The following is a 12,239-nucleotide window of genomic DNA, read 5'->3' on the forward strand; positions in this document are numbered from 1 at the left end:
ATGCTGTTATTCCCGAGCCATGGTCCGGTCCGGCATTTTCTGATGTTACCAAGGGAGGTAGCAGCAGTTTCATGTACATAGTCATCAGAAAACTACCACCCCAGAAGCCAGAGGAATCAGTTAGCAGATAAGGCTGCTAAATCAGGGCTATGCCAGAGTAAACTCAAAAGAAAAAGTTGAGCTCGCTGAAACGGAGGCAGTTCAGAAAGAAGCAGGAGCCTGGCTCCTCCCCGATGGTTGCCAGATGCTAAACAAGCCACTAGTAAAGGAAATTATGGCAATCCTCCACCATGGGAGCCATGGGGGAGCTCAAGCTCTCTGCGATGTAATCCTTAGAAAATGTAGTTGCATAGGAATTTACACAGTGGCGTCCCAGATGTCAGAAAATCAATAGGAAAATTTTACACAGTGGTGTCCCAGATGTCAGAAAATCAATAGGAGAATTTTGAGAAAAACAGCCCCAGGGGGAGGGGATTCAGGCCTAAGGCCTTATCAAAGTATTCAAATAGATTTTACTGAGCTGCCCCCATCCCAGCAACTCAAATTCTTACTGGTAGTTGCAGATTATTTCACTGGAAGGGCTGAGGCTTTTTTTATGGCCTCAGCTACAGCACAAGGGGTTATGAAAGTGCTCTTGGAACAACTTATACCACGGTATGGGTTGGTTGAACACATTGACTCAGAAAAGGGGAGTCATTTCACCTCCAAAGTTCTACAAGGGGTAATGGGAGGGATTGAGACACCATATACTGGCACTATTCTCTTCTTTATCCTATCTAAGACATAAAGGACTTCTGGCCCAGACCCCTCAATTGGAGTTCATAGTGCACCAGTTTCAGCCAGGAGACTGAATGCTGATAAAAGTGTGGAAAGAATCCAAGTTACAACCTAAGTGGGAAGGTCCGTTCCAGGTTCTGCTGACCACAGAAACTGCCATCAGAATGGAGGAAAAGGGTGGACACATCACTCCCAAGCCAAGGGACCCGTGGAACCACCTCCTGACGCCCAGGGGTCGAAAGCAGACAGACTCAAAGACTTGCCCAGAGTTGCCCGTCCTCCTCGATTGGATTGTGGAGGATACAGACGACCCATTCAAGATAAAGATTGCCAAGAAAGACTGAAAGAACTATTTAGTTACATATATGGACAATGATGTGCTAGAGACTCTTTTTGACTTGGGATCCAGGTCCTGACGACAATCCCGCCTAGGACCCCGTAACCAGGTTTGATGCTATATATGTGGACCTTTAATTAATGGGTGGTTGATTGGGCCCTTATATACTGTGTGACAGGGAAACTTTGAAGCAGAAACAATCAGAATAAATAGAGGGGCAACACCACTAACAAGACCAGGAACAGGGGAATTTATGACATACATATGAGGCACTTGTGTATATGTATATGATGTACCAGTATGTCATAAATTTTCTCTCCTTTCCTTCAAGAATTGCAATACCCATAACCAAGATTCTTAACAAATCTATCACCTCTGGAATTGTACCTGCACAACTCAAGCACGCCATAATAAAACCAACACTGAAGAAACAAGATTTGGACCCAACGGAATCAGCAAACTTTCGCCCAGTCTCGAACCTACCTTTCCTATCCAAACTTTTAGAGAAAGTCAGCAACAAGCAGCTCACTGAATACCTAGATGAAAATCAATTACTCTCCCCATCTCAATATGGATTCCGTAAGTACCATAGTACCGAAACTCTTCTCCTAACACTCTCGGATTCAATACTAAAAGCATTAGACACTGGCCACTCTTATATACTTGCCCTGCTGGACATTTCCTCGGCATTTGACACAGTCAACCACAACACCCTTTTAACTCTCCTCTCACAAATCGGCATTACTGGCTCTGCTCTATGTTGGCTCAAATCTTTTCTGAACGACAGGAAAAACAGTGTAAGAATTGGCCAACATGAATCCAAACCCAAAAATCTGCTACAAGGAGTACCCCAAGGATCCTCTCTCTCATCAACACTATTCAATATATACCTCACTCCACTCTGTCGACTGTTGATGAAACTGGGTCTACCACACTTCATATATGCAGATGATGTGCAGATCCTAATCCCTATAAATGACTCCCTACCCAACGCACTCAAAACCTGGAATGCCGCACTAACGGAAATTGAGAATCTACTAACTGAAAACTCAATGGCAATAAATACCAACAAAACAGAACTCCTCATCATTTCGCCACAAAACAACACCCACTCTAGCCCCAATCAACAATCTATATCTGACCATCACACTGTACAACAAGTCCGCAGCCTTGGTGTTATAATTGACAAACATTTCACATTAAAAAAATGTATTACTTCCACCATCAAAAATGGTTTCTATAAACTTCATACATTGAAAAGGATCAAACCCCTCCTACACCCACATGACTTCCGGACTGTACTACAAGCTACTATATTATCTAAATTGGACTATTGCAACTCCATTTTATTAGGTCTCCCAAATAACTCACTTCAACCACTACAGATGCTACAAAATGCAGCTGCACGCTTGCTTACTAACACGCACCGCCACGAACACATTACTCCAGCTCTACAATTCCTACACTGGCTTCCGATCGCATCTAGGATATTATTCAAAGTTCTTACCCTTATACACAAGTCATTATATAACCAAGATATGCGTTGGTTTTCTGATCTTTTTACATTTCATACATCAGACAGACCAATAAGAAAAATACACCAGGCTAAACTCTCTACTCCTACGCTCAAACATATAAAATATGTTTCAACGAGAGAACGATCGTTCACGATAGCTGGAATCAACATATGGAACAAAATGCCCACAGACCTGCACCAGGAACCCTGCCACAAGAAATTTAAACAGAACCTGAAAACCTGGCTGTTTAAACAAGCCTACAATTTATAAACTCTTCCCTTCAGATAATTCTATATAACATGCCACTTATACAATATTATCTATCCATACCATTCAGCTTCTATTCAAGAACGTTAAGCACATCCTTTGACCGATATACTTGCAATACTCATTATATTGTAAAGACTATTCTGAACCCCTAATTTTTCAATTAATTCCTGACTCACAAGTAACCTACATTTCGGGGAGAGGAGAGAGAAGGACTGAGTGCTGGAGAAGCCCTCTCTTGTTGTTGCCATTTGCCGGTAAAATTAAAAGCTTACTTGAATTTCCGCCAGAGGAGAGACCCGGGCAGGGGGCGGGACCTGGAAGTGACGTCTCCGGGAGGCACCCCCACGGGTCAATAAAGACCATAGCCCTGCGGCACTCGAGTCGGGAGAGGAGAGAGAAGGACTGAGTGCTGGAGAAGCCCTCTCTTGTTGTTGCCATTTGCCAGTAAAATTAAAAGCTTACTTGAATTTCCGCCAGAGGAGAGACCCGGGCAGGGGGCGGGACCCGGAAGTGACGTCTCCGGGAGGCACCCCCGCGGGTCAATAAAGACCATAGCCCTGCGGCACTCGAGTCGGGAGAGGAGAGAGAAGGACTGAGTGCTGGAGAAGCCCTCTCTTGTTGTTGCCATTTGCCAGTAAAATTAAAAGCTTACTTGAATTTCCGCCAGAGGAGAGACCCGGGCAGGGGGCGGGACCCGGAAGTGACGTCTCCGGGAGGCACCCCCGCGGGTCAATAAAGACCATAGCCCTGCGGCGAGCAGCCGCCGGCGCGCAGCCAAAGCCGCGCGCCCCTGGTTAAAGAAAAAAGAATAAAAGAATGGGCAGGAAACGTAAGTCTAAGAATTTTACTTCTTCACCAACATCTCCAATGTCAAAAAGAGTTGGACCAATGGACTCACACATAATCAGAATGGGTGAGCCCATTGTTGGGGGATTAATAGAAGGGGCTGCTATGGCAGCAACACCTACTACCCCCAAGTCCTCACAACATCTCTCCCTGAATTCGTCAGCACCTGATAACCCTGGGAGTAATATTCAGTGCGGCAATCTAATAGGAAATGAAGGTATAGGTAGGAATATGATTGTTCCATGCCCAACGGTTCCTGTGTTTGATACAACTGTGGAAGAATGTGTGCCAGAACCTGAAAATGTCTCATTGTTGGACTTGTGGAGGTTGATGATGAGTATGGATAAGAAGCTTTCAGGGACGGTATCTAAAGTTCACACTTTTTCAGAAGAAACCAGGGAAAAACTGTTGGACTTAGATATTAGAACTGAAAAAAATTGAGTTATCGATGGCAAATTTGAATCCTATAGTTAAAAACATACAAGCAACTAATGTGACCTTTATAAAGGATAATTTAGCATTGCATACTAGGATGGAAATAATAGAGAATGATATGAGATCACATAATTTGCGCTTATTAAATTTTCCAAAATGTAGATTGATGTCAGAGGTAGAATTGTTTAGGAAATACCTAATTGAAATTCTCTCTTATGAAGCTCAGAGTATATCCAATATCTCAAAAATGTATTACTTGCCTATAAGGAAAATTACTCAAACTGCTGAAGGAGGCGTTGACACACTAGAGAGTCCAGGTGTGTCTACCTTCCTTGAGGATTCTTTGGATAACATTGAATCTAGAGCCACCTTGCTTGTTACCTTTTTGTTCTTTAATAAGTATTTTCAAAATAAAAATTTTAATTTTTGCGGACAAAAGATACAGATCTTTCCTGATGTATCTCGGGTAACTCAAGCAAGGAGGAAACAATTTCTATCATTAAAATAGGCAGTCTTGGATTTAGGTGCTACCTTTTTTTTTAAATTCCCATGTAAATGCCAGATTACATATCAATCTATTAAGTTTATTTTCTTTGATCCTTTATAATTACAGTGTTTTATTGGGGATAAAGTACAGACTTCTTAGTAATTCAGGAAGTTGGGATGGATAAAATAATTGACTAGCACCCAATTTCCTTATTTCTCCTCTCACCTAGATGTGGGCTAGAACAGATATATTTTGTTATAGTACGTTTGTATTTAAGGTATAAATTTTCTTGAACTGTATTCATGATTATATCATTGATGTAAATGTTATAATTTGAAAAATTATAAATAAAAAATAACCAAAAAACAAGTAACCTACATTTCCTGTTTTATATTCCCAAATTGTAAATATTTGTATTATTTTGATCTTCCAGCCAAATGCGCCTCCTATGGATTGTTTGATATTAATTATTTTATAGTTTTAATTTTTATCAGCTATGTACCATTCTATAATTGTTTGGATTGTAAAGCTTGTTGCTAATTTAATGTTCACTGTAAACCGAGGTGATGTTTTCTAAGGTGCCGCGGTATATAAAAAAACCCTTAAATAAAATAAATAAAATAATAAAATAAAGTGCAGATGGCTGGAGACATCCCTGGTATTTCTTAAGGAAGAGGAGGATAAGGGTGATTGAATTCTTTGAAATAATTTGTATGAGAGACTCACATCTTTTAGGAACAGTCAGTAGAATATTTGAGTAAAAGCTGGCGGGAAACATTTGTTGACGAGCCTATGTGGGACTGGGAAGGGTTGAAAATAGTGGTAATAGTTTTGTCAATAGTAGTATTACTAATCATAGGTTCTGAAATTTTCTGGTGTTTTTACAAGCAGGATTGGTTAGGAAAGATAAAAGAAAAGGAAGATGAGGAGAGTGTGGATACTGGGATTTCTTGTACCACTGTTTTGCTGGATACCAACCTGGGCGAATTCCTGCCCTCGGAACCTGAATCGTTACCAGGTTCAGGACAGACTCCTTGAAGGTAAAAGTTATTCAGTGAAACAGTGGTTCAATGTGACTCGAGATAATGCACCCTGCACCTTGATATTTGATGCCTGTCAGGTATTGAGGTGTGGGACTGTCAAAGAACAAAGGAAATTGAGCAAAGCTGATATATATATATATATGTGTCCAGATGATTCAATGATTCATTTGCAAATCTTTGCACTTGAAAATCCATGCCATAGCTGGAGTACTGTGTGGTGGAATACAGCAAGCAATTGGGAAGCCCCACCATCCATTAGAGAGAAACCCCTTCGGAAGTACTTGAGTTTAATTAGAGGAAAACCCCCTGGTAATTGTGGGAACTTAGAGTGTAATCTAATAATAATAACAAAGTGAAGCCAGATGCTTGGAGAGAAAACCCCTTTTGTCAAATATGGTGGGAGCCTCTGTAGAAAGGTCCTATGGGTTGGGGGCAAGAGTGGCAGAAACAGAACCTGTAGCAAGGTTCAGAATTGTGTTTACTGAAGAGAAGAAAAATCACTCTTGGGATGGCATGCTCACCATAAAGCCATTCAAATCACCCCTAAATGACCCAAAAATTGTAAAGACAGTAACAGTAGATGAGCTAAGTAAAACCCTAGAGATAGAGACAGGATATGGAGAATTGAATGTCTGGGTGGAATGGGTGAAATATACCTTGAGATCTGTAAGGAAAATGTTGCTGCCAATAACTGATTGTGCAACAAAGACTTTGGCTGCTCATGCTGGGGACACGCTGGCCTGATCAACCAGCCTATGCCCAAGGGAGAGATAAGTCAGGCTTTGTGGTAGCAACTGTTGGCGACAACACAGGGATAGCAACTGTTATCGACTGTTGGAAACTGTTGGCAACTGTTGGCAACGACACAGGGGAAACCATAGTGATCAGCAACTTTCCTGACGTGTATAAAAAGCAGAGGGGTGGAACGGCGAAACAGGAGTCTTTTGGAGCGCCTTCGTAGACGTACGAAGTGCTACAGATTCCCCTTCTTCGCCTAATCAATTGACCAGACTTCTCGCACAGACAGGCTGATGTATGAGGGGTGAGGAAACCTGAATATCCATGGACAGGTATGTGACTTTGTATATATGTATAGAACTGTAAGCTTTGAACCATGACGTCATGCAAATAAATGATATCATAGAGAGCGTGTGGCAGTGCTTTTATTCTTGCTCCACACAATTAGCGTAGTCAGCAGGATGTCTCTGTATAAAAAGAAATCCAAAGAGACTAACGGAAGAACAGACGGGGATAGTTCAATAGATCTTAAAATTCCCGGCTGGGAAAAAACCCCGTATCAGTTATTGGCTCAAGAATGGGCAGTTAACATTGGCTTAGCAGAAGCATGGGACGTAGGCAGTGAATCGTTAGATATAGTGAATCAATTGCAAAAGATTCCGGTAGTAAAGGAAAAGAATTAGCTACTGTCTTAGCAGGATATCGGAGATGTCATGAACAGAAAATTGTTCTGCAAGAATGCCTAGCAGCTTTAGATAAAGAACTAGATGAGGCCATACAGGCCAACATAATGCTACGGTGCCATCTAGAGGGAGCAATATCAATCGGTTGCTGAACGAGCAGCAGTCTGATTAGCACAGCACAAATATAGGAAGCGGAGAGGTCGAGTAAATCATGCTAAAGTTAGGGCTTGCATAATGAAAACAGAATGGGACCCTGAAACATGGGATGGAGATATATGGGATTCCACAGATAGTGAAAGAGAAGCCGAAATAGACCCGCTGTCTGAAACTATGATAGGGCAAGTATGCCCCGTAATACGTAGAAAGTTAAAGCAAGCTAGCGATGGGGTGGTGGTGGCTAGTGAAGCCACCCAGGTGCTGGAGGATTTTTCACAACATGAGATAAGCAAAATTTTAGACAGAATGGGACAGCGTCCCGGCGAACCCTTAGATAAGTGGCTAGTCCACTTATACGAATCAGGGGCAGGAGACATTACCATAGATCAAAGAGATGTCAAGCATTTTACCATGATATCAACAGATCCCGAGATTAGAGCTGCAGTTAGAACAGTAACGGGGCACGGGGACATGACCAATTTATTCATGGTAGTTGCCTACGCAGCTAAATCTCGATATCCTAGTATAATTGACTGGCCAATAACTTCGCGAACATTATACTCCATGAGGGATATTATACAGCGGATTAAAGAATTAACGATGCAGGTATGGTGCATTCGGGGGGTGCAAGGCAAATTTACCGCCCTGACACTTCCTCATACTGCACGCACTGATATAATGAAGAATTTGACTCCACAACATAAATCGATTATGTTGACTTTAATGATTAATAATGCGGGAAAAACAATTGGGGATTTAATCAAAGCAATTCGGGAGGTTTTAGAGCTGGGAGCCTGTGACATGGACGGGCGTGAAAAGAGATATTTATATGAGAAAGATCATATAGGCGCCCGAGTCCCTGAACGAATGGAAAGTGCACCGAAGGGTTTCAGAGATCTTAGGAATAGAGAGACAAAGGCTATGGTTTCCATAAGGGATATGTTTGCTGCTTTAATAGCGGCAGGGGTGGCCAAAGACAAAATCGATGGCATTCCCACCAAAGAAATGTATAAGTTGTATCTACAGAAATGAAAAGGTAAGCCTAAAAAGGTTTACAATACTGAAAAAGGAGGAGAGGATGTTAGTTGTATGTTACTGGAGAAAATGTCACAGTTGTTACAGGAGAAGAAGGAGAGGGAGGCGAATCAGATCAACCCTTTCATAAATCAGGGCAGTGCAATCCCCAGTGCCCAACCCAAGGGACAGGATAGTACCCGGATATATCAGGACCTGTCCTGGGCACAATATGAAAAGGGCCATACCCCCCGCGTTGCTACCGCCACAACAGATAATCGTCTGCATATCGGGGTGGAAATACAGTGGTGACATGGGCTCTATTAGATACGGATCAACTAACTCAGAATCATTAAATTTTTAATGGATGCCGAAATGACACCGAGATGAATGGAGATAAATCACCGCCCGGTATGGGGTGCTGATATTTGGCAAAAAATTTGGACCGAATGCCATAAGAAAAAGGTTACTGTTTTCCATGTCGATGCGCATGTGAAAGACACTTCTTTGTCTAACTTGTACAATTCCATTGCAGATCAGCATGCCAAAATTATAACAATAGCCCTTGATCACACGGAAGAAAGTGGGCTCTGGAGATGGGCTCATTGCAAAATCGGTCATTTAGGGGCAGAAGCAAGTCACAGGTGGGCGCAAGCCTGAGGGATACCAGGGTCCCTATCAGACTTTCAAAATATTGCAAAACAGTGTGAATATTGTCAATTATCCCACCGCATGCAATCGAAAGGGGGAAAATACATCGGGGATTAACACCCGCTGCTATATGGCAGATTGACTTCATAGACCCCTTACGTAAGTCTCAGAGAGATATGTATATATGCACTGCAGTAGATACCTATAGTGGAGTATTAATGGGAATATCAGCCCCTGAAGCTGACCAAAAAGCGACCTTGAAATTGTTACGGGAAATGGGCCGATATTATGGAATACCCTCTCAAATACAAAGTGATAGAGGGACACACTTTACGGGACACACTGTACAGCAGTATGCCAAAGACAACTATATTGAGTGGATCTTTCATATACCCTACTGCCCCCAAGCTGTGGGGTTAATAGAGCGTATGAATGGATTTCTAAAAAATATGTTGCGATCCTTGACTAAATCGCATGCTCTTAAGGGATGGAAGCAGTATTTACCGATAGCAGTGCAGTTATTGAATAGTAGACCACTGAAAAAAAGCGGACGGACACCTTTTCAAAAAATGTATCAAAAATCTGAAGCAATAAGTATTACATCTTTGGAACAACGTAACATTATCTTTTGGGCGACAGCGGAGGGTAGTGTAGAATTACCAAAGCAGAATAGCTCGGATACAGTGGGATATGACATGAACAATCCCACCGCATTAGTAATCCCTCCCCAACAATCACTTTTGTATGATATGCATTTTGGATGTAGCATCCCCAAAGGTCATTTTGGTTGGGTAAGAATTAAGTCAAGTTGGGCAAAACAGGGTCTTACAATCTTAGGAGGCATAATTGACGCAGACTGTAGAGGTTCTATTTTTGTAGTGTATCATAATTTAACAAAAAGGTGAAATCCTGGCAGTAGGTAAGGATGCTGTCCTTACAGTACTGGCGGAAGGCGCAGATGTCTGGCAGCAGGTACCGAGCGTGCGCTGCAAGTTACGGGAATAAAGGTTTTCCTTTTCGTCTCTTTATAGAATGGCAATATCCTCTTCAATATCCTCTTTGCAACAATCTCGAAGCTACTAACCTTCCTGGTCATATGGGCCCTGGCCATTGGAAACACACCCTCCTTAGTGCAAGGTGGATTCCACAAACTACTATCAAGGATCCAAGCATCAAATCGGACAACGTGGAAGTTATTCCATAATGCAACTTGTGACAATTGTAATTTGTGGAATTGTACGATAGAAAATATTACTCCGTACACTATATCTCTTAATAATATCAACCAGTATGTTTGGCTATATCAACATGATGCGAACGCGACCCTAGAACTTTGTAATACTACAGAATATGTTTGTAGAGATTTTGATTATACTTGCTTCATGGGCACCCCACGCGCCCTGCAATACCAATGTAATAATGTTTCTGTTGCATTTTCTGCTAAAGATACACTAAATATCTCTACGGGGGTAAATATATCAACTACCTTTCTACAGATGCCCCTGTTAGACCTACGGCCTCTGCAAAAGGCCATAAATGTGTCTCATCAGTTACAACAAATACTAGCAAAGTTGAATAAATCTACCGATATTGTGTTACTGAAAACTTTGTTCCTGAAAGATAAATTACATTCGTTAACTCAACAAATTGTTGATAATACCCATCACTCATGGTGGGATATTTTTACTGGCTACTCCCCTACTGCCCAACAAACACTCAAGTGGCTATTTCATCCGATTCTAGTACTTTGCAGGTAAGGCACAAAATATTAATGATACAATTGTTATCTCACCTATCGTGTACATCGCGATTTCAGAGAACCCCGATCAATGTTCATACTGCCTCTTATGCATACGTATCGGAAACTTGCTGATCAAGGGATGGAGTGTAAGGAAAATGTTGCTGCCAATAACTGATTGTGCAACAAAGACTTTGGCTGCTCGTGCCAGGGACATGCTGGCCTGATCAACCAGCCTATGCCCAAGGGAGAGATAAGTCAGGCTTTGTGGTAGCAACTGTTCGTGACAACACAGGGATAGCAACTGTTATCAACTGTTGGAAACTGTTGGCAACTGTTGGCAACGACACAGGGGAAACCATAGTGATCAGCAACTTTCCTGACGTGTATAAAAAGCAGAGGGGTGGAACGGCGAAACAGGAGTCTTTTGGAGCGCTTTCGTAGACGTACGAAGTGCTGCAGATTCCCCTTCTTCGCCTAATCAATTGACCAGACTTCTCGCACAGACAGGCTGATGTATGAGGGGTGAGGTAACTTGAATATCCATGGACAGGTATGTGACTTTGTATATATGTATAGAACTGTAAGCTTTGAACCATGACGTCATGCAAATAAATGATATCATAGAGAGCGAGTGGCAGTGCTTTTATTCTTGCTCCACACAAGATCCCTAAACAAAAGTGACTGCTTTGCATATGCAGCAGGAAAACCCATTGCTTAGATTGTCCCGATTTCCTTGGGGTGGGATAACAGGCCAGAAGAAATGACGTGCATCCTGGACCTAAACCAAAACGAAGCGGCTTGGAAAGACACCAAATGTACCCGGATGGCTTTTCGATTCCCAGCTCTGTAACCACAGCAGCAGAAAACACCTCCAGTTTTCTCCCCAAGCTCAGGAAAGCATGCTGCTTGCATCTCAAGGCAGGTAGTATTGCAGTCCCGGTACTTAGGAGAACTGGGTACTTGTAGTGCTGTGCGAAATGAGTCGGAGGCAAAGGAGAGAAAGACCTACTCGAATCTACAGGTGGGCCGGATGGACCTGTGCTAGTATTGCGGAGGAAGAAGGCTGTGGGTAATGTTACCCCCCCAATGGCCCGGCACATGCGCAGTGGTACAATTGGCAATTCCCTCCACCCAGGCATTCAAAACAGACATAAAGAAAAGGGGGGTTAGAAAGCCAAGTTAGTGGCCCACCCTTTTATTCAGATGCAATAGGATTGCTGGAGGAAAACACGGAGTTGGTGGGAGAGCAGGAAATATATCAGGAATTGGAAAGGAAGGAAATCATGGAATTAGAAGAAATCAGGGGCCCTGAGTAGAGTCCTGAGAGGTATACATGTGTATGTGTGAAATAGTAACAAAAAGTATGAAAATAAAGAGGAGGGACTGTTATAAATAGAGTTAGAATGTTGCTATTGCATTGACAAAAATGAATATAAAATGCTTGGTGTGTTTGCCATTATAGAGGCCTACTCTATTCTGCTATAGGCCTATAATCAGGCTAAAGCTATAGATAGGGTGGGAAGAACTGACTGCTAACATTACAC

At 42.3% G+C, this 12,239-nt stretch overlaps 1 protein-coding gene across 1 annotated transcript; it reads left to right on the forward strand.

The window, feature by feature from the left end:
- Positions 1-7,219: 7,219 nt before the first annotated feature.
- Positions 7,220-11,320, forward strand: LOC115098203 (Friend virus susceptibility protein 1-like). Its single transcript, XM_029614629.1, has 2 exons — positions 7,220-8,947; positions 9,986-11,320. Exon 1 carries the CDS (start codon positions 7,368-7,370, stop codon positions 8,319-8,321), a length of 954 nt encoding a protein of 317 aa, XP_029470489.1. The 5' UTR covers positions 7,220-7,367; the 3' UTR covers positions 8,322-8,947; positions 9,986-11,320.
- Positions 11,321-12,239: the final 919 nt, after the last annotated feature.

The sequence above is a fragment of the Rhinatrema bivittatum genome, chromosome 8, assembly GCF_901001135.1.
Source record: "Rhinatrema bivittatum chromosome 8, aRhiBiv1.1, whole genome shotgun sequence".
NCBI classification, from domain to species: Eukaryota; Metazoa; Chordata; class Amphibia; order Gymnophiona; family Rhinatrematidae; genus Rhinatrema; species Rhinatrema bivittatum.